The sequence below is a fragment of the Sceloporus undulatus genome, chromosome 6, assembly GCF_019175285.1.
Source record: "Sceloporus undulatus isolate JIND9_A2432 ecotype Alabama chromosome 6, SceUnd_v1.1, whole genome shotgun sequence".
Classification (NCBI taxonomy): domain Eukaryota; kingdom Metazoa; phylum Chordata; class Lepidosauria; order Squamata; family Phrynosomatidae; genus Sceloporus; species Sceloporus undulatus.
In genome coordinates this window covers 1680753-1698430 of record NC_056527.1, presented here as the reverse complement: position 1 = coordinate 1698430, position 17678 = coordinate 1680753, and the positions used below count along the sequence as shown (strand labels likewise).

The 17678-nt window shown below is 46.5% G+C and overlaps 1 protein-coding gene across 2 annotated transcripts; it reads left to right on the top strand.

Moving 5' to 3' along the window:
* Window positions 1-5273: 5273 nt before the first annotated feature.
* Window positions 5274-17282, top strand: LOC121933138 (protein ZNF783-like). Of its 2 annotated transcripts, XM_042472477.1 has the most exons (8): window positions 5274-5468; window positions 7124-7525; window positions 9718-9844; window positions 11026-11151; window positions 12125-12235; window positions 14653-14772; window positions 15629-16120; window positions 16419-17282. In XM_042472477.1, the coding sequence occupies exons 1-8, from the start codon at window positions 5445-5447 to the stop codon at window positions 16511-16513; spliced, it is 1497 nt and encodes a 498-aa protein (XP_042328411.1). In that variant the 5' UTR covers window positions 5274-5444; the 3' UTR covers window positions 16514-17282. The 2 variants fall into 2 exon arrangements, with proteins under 2 accessions (XP_042328411.1, XP_042328410.1); XM_042472476.1 differs by having other exon boundaries at window positions 5275-5468; window positions 15629-17282.
* Window positions 17283-17678: the final 396 nt, after the last annotated feature.

The following is a 17678-nucleotide window of genomic DNA, read 5'->3' as shown; positions in this document are numbered from 1 at the left end:
GGTGCCTAGTTAGTTGCCTTTCCCAGCCCAAATGGAACAACATCCATCACTCCCGACAATAAGAACAGACTTAAAGGGAACAGTCGGGCAAAGCTGGTGTATGTTACGTATTCAAGTGAAAAACAGATTGAGCCATCAATGTTGTAATTCCTAGCAGGACAGACTCAAATGTAGATAGGATGGATTGTAAAATCGCTTCAGTATTGCAGTGTTTTCTTCCTGTAGAGGATGCTTTGTGCAAACAACCCAAGTTGTTTCTTAAATCACAGCTGCTCAAAAGATCATAGAATTGTAGAGTTGGAAGGGACCGAAAGGGCCATCCAGTCCAACCCCCTTCTACCATGCAGGAAATCCAAATCAAAGCATCCCCGACAGATGGCCATCCAGCCTCCGTTTGAAGACCTCCAAGGAAAGAGACTCTATCACCCTCAGAGGAAGGAGTGCGTTCCACTGTCAAACAGCCCTTACTCTCACGAAGGTCCTCCTGATGTTCAGGTGGAATCTCTTTTCCTGGAGCCTGCATCCATTGTTCCGGGTCCTGTTCTCTGGAGCAACAGAAAACAAGCTTGCTCCCTCTTCAATATGACATCCCTTCAAATATTTAAACAGGGCTATCATATCACCTCTTAACCTTCTTTTCTCCAGGCTAAACATCCCCAGCTCCCTAAGTCTTTCCTTATAGGGCTTCATGGTTTCCAGACCCTTCACCATTTTAGTTGTCCTCCTTTGGACACATGGCTCCAGTTTCTCATTGTCCTTTTTGAATTGTGGGGCCCAGAACTGGACACAATATTCTAGGTGGGGCCTGACCAAAGCAGAATATAGTGGCACTATGACTTCCCTTGATCTAGACACTATACTTCTATTGATGCAGCCTAAAATTGCATTGGCCTTTTTAGCTGCTGCATCGCACTGTTGACTCATTGTAACCCTCATGGCATTCACTTAAGGCTATGTAATCATTGGCATGGAGCACAAAAGCATTAAGAGAGAGGTTTGAGTAGTTTGAACTACCATGCATCCCAGGGTTGGCATTGCGTTTTGCACTCCTGTCCACCCATTGATTGCACCACGTTTCCATAGACGGGACGGAAGCGCCTGCCATAGCCATAGCCATGCTGGAACTGTACATCAATTAAAAGGCTCTTTCACACATTATGCAAGAAACCCACCTTTTGCCAAAGGTTGGCCATAGAGTTAAGATGGAGGATCTAGAGATTCTTAGAGAGATGTTCTGTTAGGTTAAGAAAGAGTAGTTTTTTGTTTGTGGTGTTTTCCATGTTTGCGGGGGTCCTGTGACCCTAGCCCCAGCCAAGATGTGTGTGATGTATAGAGAAGGAGGGGCCTGTGCTTGCATGTGTCGCTGGATGCTGGCCCCAGGTGTGCTTGTTGTTTGTTAAATTCTTTTATTGCCTCCAGGATCTAAACAAAAATAAAAATCTGAATGTATTTACATCCATTTTAAGACTGAAAAGGAGCAGAACGCTTGGACAAAGTGACCAATGAAGAAGCAAATTCAACACACCAGGGCTGGCTTCCCAGGTCAGGGTTGATGGTGGATGCTGGACTACGCAGCCATGGCCCTGCGCAACCCTTGCGCCAAGCAAATGACAATGCACAACTCAAGGTGCATTGTTGGGCAAGGTTTTCCAGAGTCACAGTCGAATGCTCAAACCATTACACAACACTGCCTATCATAACCTGCATAAACACCCCAAAAGGCCTTATCAGAGCCTGCCTGGCCTTGGAAGCTAAGTGAGGTCAGCCCTGGTTAGTCCTTGGATGGGAAACCATCAACAAAGACCAGGCTCTATTTCAGGAGGAACTGGCAAACTTGAGTCTATTCCTTGCTCAAGAAGACACAGGTTTGGAAGAAAGGTGGGCTATAAATGCAATAAAGAAAGAAATGAGCAAACCCTGTGAAATTCCTTGGTTCGCCATAGGACTCCCAGGCGCCTTGAAAGGACATAGAAGAACTAATCATCCTTTCCCCAGAGCATGAGGAAAATGTGCCTTTTTGGACTGTCACTACCAGAATCCCCTAACTAGCTGGCTAGGGGATTCTGGGAGCGACAGTCCAAAAAGAAGAACTTTCCCAAAGCCTTGCTGACTTTATTAGTTCTTGCTTTCTGATTCCTCCCCTGTTTTTTACATGAATATTATTATTATTATTGCAAAAGCAACATTTCTCAAGCAGGACTACAGCTCCCATCATCCCCTGGAAAGAGACTTGTGATGCCTAGGCTGCATCTACACTGCAGATTTAATACAGTTTTCATACTGCTTTAACTGCCACAGCTCCTTGGTATGGAATCCTGGGATTTGTAGTTCTACAAGGCCATTATTGCCTTCTTTGCCAAAGAGTGCAGGTGCCTCCTAAAAAAACTACAGATGCCCCGGAATGCTTCAGAGGGCTGCCAAGGGAATGCTAAGTGCTGCAGGCGAGACATTTCAGAGGAAGGAAGTGGCACAACCACCTCTGAAGTCTTCCTTGCCTAAGAAGACCCCTTTAAAACCCATAAATTAGACACTAGGAGGCACTGCAGCGAGACTCGTCGGACAGCAGATGGCGCTGCAGGACATAGAAGCCCAGAAGCGGCGAGGATTCCCGCAGTTTGCCAGCAGCAGCAGCGCATGCGCAAAAGTGGAGCGTGCTGGGCTGGCAGCTACCAACAGCAGCGCATGCGCAAAGAGGGAACACGCTGGGCTGGAAAAGAGCCTCGCGCGCCCCCTGGCGATCTGCCGCTGTAATCGCGCGAGGCAAATATGAGAGTCTCGAATGTGAATTTATTATTATTATTATTATTATTATTACCCTTTATTTATGAAGCGCTGTAAATTTACACAGCGCTGTACATGCAATCTTTTTAGTTAGACGGTTCCCTGCCCTCGGGCTTACAATCTAAAAAGACATGACACAGAAGGAGAAGAAGGGAAAGGTGGAGGGAAAGGGTAAGAGGTCCAGCAGTTCCTCTCTGCCTCCGAGGCCTGGACCAAGGCAGATGGACTGGAGGGAGCTGATGAGTTTACCTAAGGACAGTGTGTAGAGAGAAAACAGAAGGAGACCCAGAACAGAGCCCTGGGGAACTCCAACAGAGAAGGGAACAGAGGATGAAGTCTGACCACTGGTGACCAATCCAGTTTGACCCCAAATTAACTGCCCTGGTTATGATTTAACGAGGTTTTTCCTAGGCAAGGAAGACTCAGAGGTGGCTCTGAAACATTCTGTGGGATTTGTAGTTTTTTAGGAGGCACCAGCAGTCTTTGGCAGAGAAGGCAATAAATGGCCTTGTACGTTCATCTTTAATGACTTCCATTTGTATACTTGGTTAATGGAGCCCATAAAGAAACTGAGACAGCTCCCTGTCGTTGTGTTTTTATTGTTATTTTATTTTTATGACTCAGCCAAATATTTAGGTCCATGAGGATGGAAAATGTAGATTGCAATTTAAAAAGTAACTGCCCCCCAAAATGCTGCCAATCCTGGTCTTGAGGCCATTGGAGCTGCTGAGTGCAATGCCCCCTCCGGCCGGCAGGTGGCGCCGCTTCGCAATCCTCAGTCTCTGCAGGAAAGAGCAGCCGGATGTGGGCTGCGACCAATAGGAGCCCTTTCCCCGCCCACTTCCGCCTCATCAGCCTCATTTTCAGAACCAAAGCCAGGGCTTAACCCTTTCTTGCCTGGGATGAACTGAAACCTTGAAAGCAGGAAGGAGAGGAACGTGGGAATTAAGTTACTCCTCCCCAACCTGAGTCTGGGATTTGTAGTTTGCAGTGGCACCAGGGCCTCCCTGACAGTGGAGGCTAAAGTACCCCAGAAAACAACAAATCCCAGGATTCCATAGGATGGAGCCATGCCAGCTAAAGGTTAACCTGGTTTGGCACTGCTTTTCAGTTTCCTGGCTCAAGGCTATGGAATTCTGGGAGTTGGAGTTTGTTGTGGGGTCTTCCTTCCTTAAGCTTTGCTCTGGGCCCACAACAAACTCCAACTCCCAGAATTCCATAGCCTTGAGCCAGGATACTGAAAAGCAGTGCCAAACTGGCTTATTTCTGCAGTGTGGCTGCAGCCTGCCTTAATTCTGCCTTGCAGATGCAGCAGGCCTAGTCTTTCCCTGGACTTCAGGCCCAGCTTTGGGTCTCTGTCCTTGGCCTTGCTGTTTCCATCTGTAAAATGGGAGCATCTTTGGGGCCTCAGGTCTCTATGGCGCACTGACCGCCCCAGGAAAGGAAACCCAGGGTTTTTCAAACTGCAAAAGCAAAAGCTTTTGAGACCAGAAGCAATCCTGTCGATCCTATTGGAGAGGCGGGATAGAATGAGGATTATTTCATTTAGGGTCAGCCAAATCAAACCCGGCTCAGGCCTTGCCATGATGTCCAGTCTCCGGTCGGCGGTCAAGATCTTCCAGCGGATGGAAAGGATCCCAGGAGAGGAAAAATAGAGTATCAATGCAATACATAAAACATATCCAGGGGTAGCTGTGTTGGCCATATAGCAAAGTGTGACAATTCCCCCAAACCCACCAAATAGGGACGTCTAGATTGGAGCTACCAAAATGCACAGAATACATGTCACAAGCTTTAAAAGCTCCAGTGAATAGCAAAATACAATAACACCCCAAATCCACAAAACGGGGACACTTTTGGAAGATCCATGGCCCTCTTTTTCATCTGGCAAATCTATCAAAAACTATGCAGAATGTTTTTCCCCATCCTGTATGGTTTTCAAGGCCTTTGCCTGACGAAGAGGAAACCAGTGGGGCTTCAGAATGCTTGCATGGTGTATTTTGTGCATTTTAGTTGTCCCCATAAAGGCATCCCTGTCTGGTGGATTTTGGATGTTATTGTCCTCCAGTAAATAAAGAGATCCCCCAAAGACTGAGGTGGAAAAGTGCCTTTATTTGGACTTGCAAAGAATGCAAGAATTGGGGGGGGGGGGGCTCTTACCCAAACTAAAAACCTGTCTCTAAGGTTTCTCCAAGGAAGGTGGAACCCACCATCCCCACACAACCCTTAGACATGCGTGTCTGGCCCTTCTCCACATGTCCCAGAACACGTGTCAACCCTTCCCATGAGTAAGGAGGAGGCACCACAAAAAAAAAAACCCTTTTGGAGCACCCCAACCCTTCTGAGGGCAGGGACTCCGGGCCCACAACAAACTCCAACTCCCAGAATTCCATAGCCTTGAGGCAGGGCCGGTGCTAAAGCGAGTTCTTTCTCTGTAGTGCCGCTGTGTGGCAGCAGGTGGCGCTGTTGCTAAGCGTCTTCTTCTTCGTGTGTGGCTCCTTCCTTCTGCTGGGACCCAACTGGTTCGCAGGCGCTGCTACACTGTCGCCATCTGGGCTTCCTCCCATGTAACCCTTGCTGCTGCTGCTGCTGCGGCGCTGCGCCAGGCCCTTAGCCTTAGCCTTCCTCGCCTTCCGGGCTCTTCTGGCCTGTTTTGGGGGGCCATGGCGGAGTGGGGCCCAGCTCAGGTGAGGGGGCCAGGGATTGGGGGGGCTCCCCAAGGAAGAGGGGGGTCTGCAATGGGCTGAGAAACCCCTTTGGGGCCAAGCAAGGGCTCTCTCTCTGCCTCTTAAGGGGGATGGTGGCCCCCTTTTTTGGGTTAGGATGGGAATAGGGGGGGGGACACTGGTTTCCTCCTTTGGGAGGGTCTACTTTCCCAGCCCCCCAGATGCCCTCCAAGGGTCCTTCTCTCTGAGACTCCCCCAAAAAAGGAGAGGGAGTTTTGGAAGCCCCCCCCCAAATGGAGAGGGGGGCCCTGGGGAGGGAGCCCTTCCACTGGACCCACAGATCTCTGGCCTTGCCTCCCCCCCCCCCCCCCAGGAGAGGGTTGTTTTGGGGGATTAGGCTCTGATCCTGGCAGGCCCTCCACCCCACCTCCAAAGGCCTCTCTGGGGCCCCAGATGGGGCCGGGGGGGGCTCCACTGGGTTTCCTTGGGGGGGCATCGGTCGGAAAGGGCCTTTCAAGGGAGGCGGGGGGGGGGCAATGGAGGAGGAGGAGGCACAAAATGCCAATGGCTCTTTGGGCTGTTTTTGCAACAACAGAGGCAATTGGGTAAGAAGACTCTGCGATTTCGCCCCTTTTTGCCCCCTGCAGAGCTGTGCCCAAGGAGGGGGGGGGGTTCTGGGGCCAGCAGGGAAGCGCTGCTGCTGCTGCTTCTGGCCCAGAGGCTGGTCCTGGCGGAGGAGGCCCTTCGGGGCTGGCTCTGCCCCGCAGGGAGAAAGAAGGCGGCTGGACACTGCTTTTAAGGGCCATGGCTGCTGCCCTGGAGTTCAGTGGGATGGCTGGCCTTGGCTGGCTGCTTCTGCACTGCAGGAAGAATGCGGGTTGACCTCGCTTTAACAGCCATGGCTCCATGTTAGGGGTGCCTGGGATTCCTAGTTTGGGGAGAGATTAAGAGAGCCAAGGTAGCAGAGTGGTTTGAGCATTGGACCAGGATGCTGGAAAACCAGGCTTTGAATCCCTGCTGCTCCCCCATGCAAACCCATTGGGTGGCCTTGGGCAAGTCACACTCTCTCAGCCTCAAAGGAAGGCCATGGCAAACCCCCTCTGGACAAATCTTTCCAAGCAAATCCCATGATAGGTTCACCTTAGGCAGAAGTTGACTTAAGTCTGACTCCTCTTCAGTTAGACATGACTTGAAAGCACACAGCAACAACTACAACAGTGTCAACAAAAGCAGATGTCCATGAGGCAGCAGGATTGCACATAGTTAAAGCACAATCTTTACATAAAATACACATATTAAGCTGCAAATAATAATAATAATAATAATAATAATAATAATAATAATAAATATCTCACTTCTCCAAGCGATCAAAGTGGCAAATATCCATGAAATGCAATAACAGCATTTTTCTGCCATTCTGAAGATGCGTGAGATAGGTTTGACCATTTTATGATCTATGCTAATTTAATTCAAAGAGTTCACATACATTGCTTTACATTTTTGCAGCGGAGAACCCACAATGATTTTTCTGACTTTGCAGAATGTTATGGTTCTGCAAAATTTTGCAGCTCTGCAGATGGTTATAATTCTGCAGAATTTTGCGATTGAAATGGTGGCGCTTTGGCCGCTTGGGAAAAGGCTCCGGTCGCTTGACGGCTCTCTTCCTCCGCCTCCAGATCCAGGAATGGAACGTGGAAGCGCAGCACCTGATGCCCCTCCAGCCCCCACTGGTCCCCGAACTGACCCACATGAGGGAGGCCCAGCTGCACTCGGCGGAGGCCTCCCTCTGGAGCGTGGTGGCCACCGTCCAAGCCGTGGAGAGGAAGATCGACCTGCTGGCCGCGCGGCTGCTCAGCCTGGAAGGGCGCTCCGGGAACGCCGAGAAGAAGCTGCTGGACTGCGAGAAGACCGCCATGGAGTTCGGGAACCAGCTGGAGAGCAAGTGGGCCGTGCTGGGGACCCTCATCCAGGAGTACGGTCTGCTCCAGAGGAGGCTGGAGAACATGGAGAACCTGCTCAAGAACCGGAACTTCTGGGTCCTGCGACTGCCCCCCGGCGCCAAGGGAGAAATCCCTAAGGTAATTTAGGGTTTGGGGGAGGAGGAGGAGGACGCAGGATGACGGGGACCCGTCCTCTTCCAGATATTGGATTTACACGGGTCCCTTGGTCTCCCTGGACCCCCCCCCCAAGGCATACCAAAATCCATAGGTGCTCAAGTCCTATTAAATATACAGTGGATACCAAAATCCATGGATGCTTATGCCCCATTAGATACAATGGGGTATTATTATCTATCATTACTACAGTGGACCCTTGTTATCCGCTGGGGCTTGGTTCCAGGACCCCCCTTTGATAACAAAATCCATAGATGCTCAAGTCTCATTCAATACAATGGCATAGAAAATATATAAAATGTCAAAATGATATATATTTAAAACACTTTCAAACCGCAGATGCTTGAATCTGTGGATAAAAGCGATCCGTGGATAAGGAGGGCTGACTGTGATGCATATAATGGTGTCCCTTATATAAAATAGCAAAATCAAAGTTGGCTTACTGGATTTTCTATTATTATTTTTTGGAATATTTTCAAACTTGAATCTGTGGATTGAAAAAATCCATGGATACAAAGGGCTGACCAGCTTTTTCCCGATATGGAATAACAGATCTGAGTTAACTAGCCAAAATGGTGAGAAATGTCTCCTCCAAATGCTGCCAAGGCTGTGATGCGAAGGGATCAGTCCTGCATCTGTGGCTTGAGGGTCATTCATTCATTCATTCATTCTGGCATTCAGTTCCACAGTAAATTTCTTTAATCATGAACTAAACTATTACCTTCTGCCCAGGTGTGCTCTTACTTTCTATGTATTTAGGTACCAACTCAGGACTTTCTTATAACGGCCATCTGTTTGGAAATGGCCAAAGGCTGGAAAACTGGTGTGGTTAATTTGGACCTTTGGTGGGAAAGAGTTTGGGACCTAGGGCTCCTAGAAAAGCTTTCTTACACAATAAACTGTTGCACAGGAGAAAAGGGCCAGGAAGGGTTCATAAATAAGTGGGTTCCATTTATCGACTTTGTTAACCCAGCATCACATCAGATACAACCAACAACAACCCACTTGGACTTACGGTCAGACATTTCAACACTGGACAACCCATCTGTGAATGCGGGTTTGCCAAAAACTGAATTGTCCTCCTTAAAATGAAAGGGAAGCATCCTGGAAATATGCAGCGAAATCCAGACCTCAGCGCTCCAAGACGAATGATATCTAGTCGTATTTATTGTTTGGTATTTGTTAAATGTTTTTCTTTACTGTTTCCATTTTTTAAATCATTTCCATTTATTTAATCTGTATCCCAGCTTCCTCCAAGTATGGAACAACAAAGCTGAGTTCAAAGCCAAATGCATTTTAAGCCAAGAATAGTACAGCCGGTCCAAGGGTTCTTTATCCACAGATTGAATCCTCCGTGGCTGGAAAATACTCTAAACATATATACATTCCAGAAAGCAGACCTTGATTTTGCCATTTTATATAAGGGACACCATTTTACTACTCCGTTGTATTTAATGGGACATGAACATTCACGGATTTTGCCATCCATGGGGGGTCCTGGAACCAAACCCCAGTGGATACCATTGACCCACAGTAGTAATAATAATGATAATGATAATGATGATAATACCCCATTGTATCTAATGGGACTTGAGAATCCATGGATTTTGGTATCCAGAGAAAGGTCTTGGAACCAAACCCCAGCAGATGCCAAGGGCCCAGTGTATTAACTGATGATGATGATGATGATGATGATGATGATGGTGATACATTGTATTTAATGGGTCTTGAGCAGCCATGGATTTTGGTATCCATAGAAGGGTCCTGGAACCAGCAGATACCAAAGGCCCAGTGTAATAATAATAATAATAATAATAATAATACCCCATTGTATCTAATAGGATTTGAACATCTGTAGATTTTGGTATCCATGGAAGGTCCTGGAACCAGACCCAGCAGATAACAAGGGCTCATGGTAGTTATGGTTGAGTAAATCTAGGTAATTGTTCTGTATTCACGATTGCTGCTTGGAGAACAGCCTCCTTCGAAGGTCGTTGTTGTTGTGATTGTTGTTGTTGTCGTTCATAACGGTCTCAAATCCCTGGCAGACTCACCTGGAGGACCAGATCCCTTGGTCAGCCTGGACCCAAATTGCAGAGGGCTTCGTAGGTTGCAACTTTCCCTTTGATTCTGTCTCATTGCGTTTCCGTTTCCAGATGCCAGTGACATTTGTCGACATCGCTGTGTATTTCTCTGCCGAGGAATGGAAGAACTTGGCCGAGTGGCAGAAAGACCTGTATAACAACCTTGTCAAGGAGAACTACGAGTCCCTGCTAAGCCTAGGTATAATAACACCACCATCAGCTTGTTTGGCTATAGGCTTTTGGAAGCTTTTGAAGGCTTTCAGGGGTATAGTATTTGCAACCATTACTGCAAGCCTATAAGGTAGGCAAGTATTTCTCATTCTCCTCTTTAAATGAAGCTGGACTAGCAATGAGGATGGCTGGGGAGTTTATGGCAGAAACAGGATTTAAATTGGGGGCTTAGGCTGCCGCCACACTGCAGAATTATTACAGATTCACACCACTTTAACTGCCATGGAATCCTGGGATTTTTAGTTTATTGTGGCACCAGAGGGAGAAAAGGCTTAATATTTCAGGAAACTACAAATCCTAGGATTCCACAGCATTATTGAGCCATGGCAGTTAAAGTGGCATCAAACTGCATCAATTCTGCAGTGTAGATGCAGCCTTAGAAATCACAGCTCTTTGTTCTACTGAGCATAAACCTGTATAGCCAAGTAAAATGGAGTATTTATATCGGGCAAGATAGTAATTTTATATCTAAGCTTTGTGTCTGCATGGAGTTGGAACTGAAGATAGCAGGTCATTGCTGGCATGTCTTACGTAGTGGCCCTGGGACCATGCTATTCTTCTCGTTTTATTATTTGGATTAATTAGATTACAAAAGTGAGATTGGGCTGCAAAGATTAGTAGATGAAACAAGCGCTGCCTAGAGCAGCGGGACTTGAGCATCCACAGATTTTGGTATCCATGGGGTTTTTTTTAACCAGACCCCATAGATACCAAGAACCCACTGTATCATCATCATCATCATCATCATCATCATCATCATCATCATCATCATCCATTGTATATAATGGGACTTGAGCATCCACAGATTTGGTATCCATAGGGGTCTGGAACCAGACCCGTAGATACCAAAGACTCACTGTAATAATAATCATCATGATCATCATCATCATCCATTGTATATAATGGGATTCGAGCATCCATGGGAGTTCTGGAACCAGACCCCATAGATACCAAGGACTCACTGTAGTAGCAGCAGCAGCAGCAGCAGCAGTAGTAAATTGTATATAATGGGACTTGAGCATCCATAGATTTTGGTATCCATGGTGGGTCCTAGAACCAAACCCCAGTGGACACCAAGGGTCTGCAGTGCGGATGCACCCTGAGTCTTCATTTTCTCTCTTTTCCTTCCTTCCTTCCTTCCTTTCTCAGGAGCAGATGTCAGCGTTTCCAAGCCAGAGTCGCATTCCAGGGTCGAACGGGGAGTGGATCCCTGTGTTCCGGAGCAACAACAGACCGCCGCCAAAGAGCGAGAGATCACCGCAGATCCCTGTCCAGGTGAGACGATAGGCTTTAAGAAGAATGGCTCCTTGCCCAGGTGAGGAGGTGGGCTTTGGAAACCTGGTCCATGCCAAAACCAAGCAACGCCAGTCTCTTGTGGCTGACTGTAAAGTGCCCTTTTCCCCGACAGATCCTCAGAGTTTTCCCTGAACAAGGACTGGAATATGAACCGCTTTGTTCATTCGCAGGGACAGAAGAGTCCTTTGCCTGTTTATTTTAATAGGTTTTTATTCAAAATAGATATGGACATATGTTGACATAGACACAAACAAGCATATGAATATGTAAGAACATATAACAACAACCCCATTCTCTCACCTCCCTCCCTCCCTCAAAAACAAACAAAACTTCCTTCTTATTCTCTATTTGGTTTCTTAATATCGCCATTTAATTTAATTGAGTTAATTTAAATTGTTAGTTTAAATAGAATTGTTAATTTTATATTACATTTCTAATTTAAATGGAAGGCATTCGCTTTGTGTGTCATTTTGTGGGAGGGAAAAAAGGGTGCAAAAAAGAAAGTAGTAGATTACGAATCATGGATCATATAATTCGTACTATTTAATAACACATTTATTAACAAAAACATATTCTCTGCCCCAAAATCATTTCCAAAAACTGGAAGACTTGTATGTAAGACTATGAGCAATATCAGATCACTATAATTCCTTGTCTTGGTTTCCATATTTCTCTTTACAGAAATGAATGGATTTCGTCTGCTTGACTTTATAGAGATCTTGTGGGGATAAGATGATTTCCTCTGTTTTACTACTAATGTTGTTGTTTTGTTCTTGGACTGCAACTTTGGAGACCAGGGTTCAAATCCTGGCTCGGCCATGGGAACCCAAGATGACTTTAAGGCCCATGTCAACAACAGCAATAGGCAGAATGGATCTTGTCTTTGGTCAGCGGATCATTTTGGGAAGGATCTCTTAGATTCACCCACTGTCATCTTCTCTCCCCATCGCAGAACCCATCATGTCCACAACGGACATCTTGACCCGCATCAAGCAAGAGGAGCCCTTTCCGGGTGGAGGACATTTCCCAGAGGAAAGGGGGATCCCACCAGATCCCTGTGCAGGTGATCACTGGGTTGGACTGCGGGGAGGGATCTGTTCTGTAACCCAACAGTTTTGCAAGTCCAGTTAATGTTTATTGTAGTAGCCAAAGGCCATGACAAAAAGAGCTTTATCAAAAAGTATAAAACATTTAAAACAAAAGGCACCGAATACAAAGGACAAAAAATGTCCCAACCTTTAGGGTGCAGTTGAAATAGTTAACTGTTAAAAAGGACGAAAGGAAGAAGAGACACCTTTCCTGGATATTAGTAAACATGTGCAATATAATCATGAAATCTAATTAATACTTGGCGTCTCCTTGGCAATTTATGGCAATTTTGTTTAACTCTCTCTTCCTAATCCCTTTTGCAGCCGTGGCAAAAGGAGCCACTCTGAGCGTTACATAGCCATTAGTGTCACTCAGAAGGAATGGGACCGAATCAGCAGTAGAGCTCCCACTTTTGTTTGTCAGCAAGGTGTTAAAGATCTCTTTCTAGGGTCACTGTACAATGGACAAAATAACAAGCAGTGAACAATATCCTCCACCTGAGTCTGGTCTCAAAAGGCACTTTGTTGTAGCGTCCGTCTAGAACTGCGTTGTGACGTCAAAGGCTTTCACAGCCGGCATCCATAGCTTTCTGTGGGGTTTTCATGTTCTAGTCTTTTGTGCTCTGGAAGAGTGTGTTCCTGACGTTTCGCCAGCGTCTGTGGCTTTGGCATCTTCAGAGAACGCTGGCATGGAGGAGAGTGGGGTATATTTATATATACTGTAGGACCCGTGTGTGTATACACTTTTGCCTTTCACTATATATAGGTAGATTAAACCCTTGCCTTTCTCCATATATATTCATACATACTTTATTGCTTTTGGCCAATGGCCATTGCAAAATCAAGGTAATAATACATATATATATATATATATATATATATAGAGAGAGAGAGAGAGAGAGAGAGAGAGAGTCTTGCCTTTCACTATATATAGGCAGATTAAACTCTTGCCTTTCATCATATGCATATATAGATACATAGATACATAGATATATATACACGTACACACAATTGGTCTTCCTTATCCACTGATTTCTTATCCATGGATTCAAGCCTCCACGGCTTGAAAATATTCTTAAAAAGTATAAATTCCAAATAGCAAACCTTGATTTTCCATTTACTGCAAGGGACACCATTTTTCTATGTCATTATATTTAATGGGACTTGAGCATCCACGGATTTTGTTATCCATGGGGATCCTGGAGCCAAATACCAGTGTATAACAAGGGCCCACTGTATATCTATTTGGTGAAAGGCAAGAGTTGAATCTGCCCTGGAAGCACTGACCCCCTTCTGTTCTCTCATCCATCCCGCTTTTAGTATGGGACCGCTGGAATCTTATAAGTATTATTTTCCATGGCTTCACCCTTTACATCCTTCATTACCTGCCCCTAAGTTTTACCCTCGACTTATCCATGGGTTACATCAAAATCCATAATTATTAATTAAGCCTCTCTGATAGCCTTTAGGGCTGAAGGGCAGGGTATAAATACCATAAATAAAATAAATGATTATGGCCCCAAAACCTGCCCTTGGCTTTTATATGAGGTCGACTTATAGTCGAATATATACAGTGCCCCACTCTCTTCCATGGCAGCCTTCTCTGAAGATGCCAAAGCCACAGATGCTGGCGAAACATCAGGAACAAACTCTTCCAGAACATGGCCACAGAGCCCCCCAAAACACAAAAGACTATCCTTCCTGCATTCTGTGCAATAATAATAATAATAATAATAATACACTCCTCCTTCTGCGTTCGCTGAGTTTAGGGGGATAGGACCCCCATGAATGTGGAAAAAACACAAATAACAAAACACTATGTTTTTATTTTTTAAAATTATTTTATTACTTTTATTTTTAACCCCGCCTTTCTCCCAAGTTGGGGCCCAAGGCGGCTCACAACAGTTTTACTTGAGAGGACACCTCTCTAGCAAGCTTTAGGTCATTCAGTGGAACTCTGTGGTCCTCTGCCAGACATTGACCATAGAGTTGCACTGGAGGAGCAACAAAGGCCTAGTGAAGTGTCCTCTCTAGAATAATCTCTAGGTCTTTCAGTGCAACATTTAGTTAAAGTTGACCATATAGTTGCACTGGAGAACTTAGATATTCCTAGAGAGAAGATATTAATCAGATCCATGAATAATCAAAGCTGCAAATGTGGAGGGATGAGTGTATTAGTAGTAGTAGTATAGGAACTATATAGGCACTATAAAGGTGTTCTCTTAGGTAAAAAGAATAGTGGTTTTTAATTTACGTTTTTCCCACATTAACGGGGATCCTTTGTCCCTAACCCAGTGAATGGAGAGGGGCCATTGGAATAGGTACTTTTCAGGGTCCATGTTGTGGTTCTGCACCTAATGTTGTTGGATGTCTTTTCTCTATCTTTGCGTAGGTACCGAAGCTCTGATGTCTGCGCATGACTTTCTGTCCTGGATTAAGCAAGAAGAGGAGCCCTGCGTCCGAGAGCATTGGGATCCGGCCGAGAGGGACATCCTCACGGCCCCCGGCAACAGTGAGTGACCACAGATCTTCTTTCATGGAAAATGTCACACTAAAGGCAAAGGAATGCCATGGAAAGAGTAGGGATCGGTTCTTATCCCACCACAAAGAGGAGGAACACAACATGCTCCTGCAAACTTTTCATCCCAAACCTAACAATGCGCACACGCCTGAAATGAAACAAGCAGGTCAAGTAAACCTTGCCTACCTCTGCACTGCAGAAATAATGCAGTCTGACACCGCTTTAACTTCCGTGGCTCAGTGCTATGGAATCCTGGGGTGATAAGTTTGGTGCGGGTACAAGGTGGATTTGATTTAAATCAGTTTTACATTAGAGTAGATTTGATTTAAATCAACCCTCAGAAATCAACTCTATTTGATTATGTGTCGTCGTCCCCCAAAGACCCTTTTTCACTATAAGCTTAATATATATTTTACAATTCTCTTGTTCTCCTCTCCTCCCTTCCATTTTTACTCTTTTCTCAACCCTTTCCTTTAGTATCTTTTCTTTCCCCGCTTCTTTTCTCTCGCTATCATTCCTTTCTTTCCCCTACCTTAGTCCTGTTTCTCCTTCTCTACCTTTCCTTTTCATCCTCTGCCTTTCACTTTCTTTTCTCCCTCACTTCCATTCATTCCTTCCTTTTGGTTTCTCTCTTACCTTCTTACAACCCTCTTACTTCTTCCCACCTCTCCTCTTCATTCATTTCCTCTGTACCCTCTTTCACTTTCTCTATACCTTTGCACACATACTTAAACCTTCTTTCCTCTTTTCCCTCTTCTCCTTCCATCCTTTTTACTTTCCTCCCCAATTTCTCCTCAAGCTTCTTTTTCCCAAGGATTGGCTAACTGAACTTGGTTTGTACTTCCAGCTGGCGGCGCAATGGCGGTCAAAGCGGAGCAGTCGCGTCCGTGTCCGGAAGAACCGGCGAGGCCCAGGGAGTCGATGTTCCCGGGGGAACCCCCTCCGGCGGCCGGAGCAGCTATGGACGCCTACGCCGGCCAGTGCGGCCCCGTCCCGCAGCCCCTGAGCCCGTCCCGGAGCAGACCGGCCAAACCCCTTGAGCTAGAGAGTGAGCTCCAGAGCATCTTCGCCCCGCAAGGCCCTGCTGACCGGCCCCACGGCTGCAATGAGTGCGGGAAGATGTTTGGGGTGAAGAAGAGCCTGAAGGTCCACCAGCGGAGCCACCACGGCCAGGAGCGCCCGTACGAGTGCGCCGAGTGCCGGAAGAGCTTCAATTGCCACTCAGGGCTCGTGCGGCACCAGATGACCCACCGGGGCGAGCGGCCCTACAAGTGCGAGGAGTGCGGCAAGTGCTACAGCCGCAAGGAGCACCTCCAGAACCACCAGCGGCTCCACACCGGTGAGAGGCCCTTCCAGTGTCCCGTCTGCGGGAAGCGCTTCATCCGGAAGCAGAACCTGCTGAAGCACCAGAGGATCCACACGGGCGAGCGGCCCTACCAGTGCGCCGAGTGCGGGCGCAGCTTCCGCTACAAGGAGTCTCTCAAGGACCACCTCAGGACTCACAGCACCGAGCCCCCCGCCCAGCGACTCCTGCCGCCCTTGGGTGGGGACGCCGTCTCGTAGTGCGCAACGGGATGCAGAAGCCTTTGCTGTTGGTTCCGTCTCCATTAAAACTGATCCCTTGTGTGCCCCTCCAGGTCCAGCGCCCCAATTCCCCCTGACATGGCGGACAGCCACTAAAGACGTCTGGAAATGTGTGCATGCAGGTGGCGGGGAGCAAGTCGTAACTTGAATGCAAAGGCGGTCGGCTGGTCATCATGTACCAAATATGTAGGACCAGGTTGCTGTCAGTTCAGACATCGTGGCCTCGGGCAAAACTGGACCAAAAACTATATCGGTTTTTCAGCGACTTGGGATGGACACTGAATTTTCCAATTTCACAAAAGAATGTTTCTCTCTCTCTCTCTCTTGGAGGGGATTGTTGGAAAGCGTATGTTTTAAACTAGGCTCACAAGCCATATTACTCCAATTCCACCTTCTCACCTTAGGTATATATGAACTGATCATGGTTTCCAGCCGTTTTGGATGGAATGAATTTCAAGTTTGGGCAGGATATACTTTGTTAACTGTGGAATGGCCACCCTTGGATGGACCCTGGTTAATAATGGCGTCTCTCTCGCACCATGTACAAGTAGGAATGCTTCCTCTCCTTCCCTGGGCATCCCATTTGTGTTGCTCCCACACACTCCATGGAGCATTTTTGAGCCATTGGCTTCCTCCTCTTTCCCTGCAGTGCCTCCTTCCTTTCCTGGTCTCCAGACCGTTTTGGCCGCAAGCACCTTCCCTGATTCTCCTGATCTCAAACCCCGCTCCCAACAAACACACCCGAATCTTGCTTTTTCTCCCCTGCCTTATGCAAATATATTTATTCGTTCTCCTCCCGTGACACTACTCTCCTTTTGAAAAGCCCTTTTATTTCATGAAGATGCAATCCAGCTCTTTTTTAAAAAATAATTTTTTAACAAAATAAACACAAAATTCTTTCCCGGCGTCTTTTTGAAAAAAAAATAAAAAAAAAAAAAAAAAAGGGGGGGGGGGGGGGGGGGGGGACAGTAGGCTTTTGAAAATGATTCATTCTGGAAGAGATGCTTTGGTGTTAGAGCTTTTAACAGGATTTACAAACAGGTATCCAACCCATTAAAAGCTCCCCTCACGTGATGGTTTTCTTGATGTATTTTAGATGTGAACTTATGACACACACACACACACACACCCCTTTTTAATTGAAGATCTAAAAATGAAATTTATGTTTTCTAGAAACAAAGTGTTTTTTTTGGGGGGGGTTGGTATGAAACAGTTTAATCAGACGTTGGGATTGTCTCTTGGCCCCTTTGGAGTGGATACCTGCTGTAGCAAACCTGAGTTTCTTTTGTAGTGTGTGACTACACAACCAATTG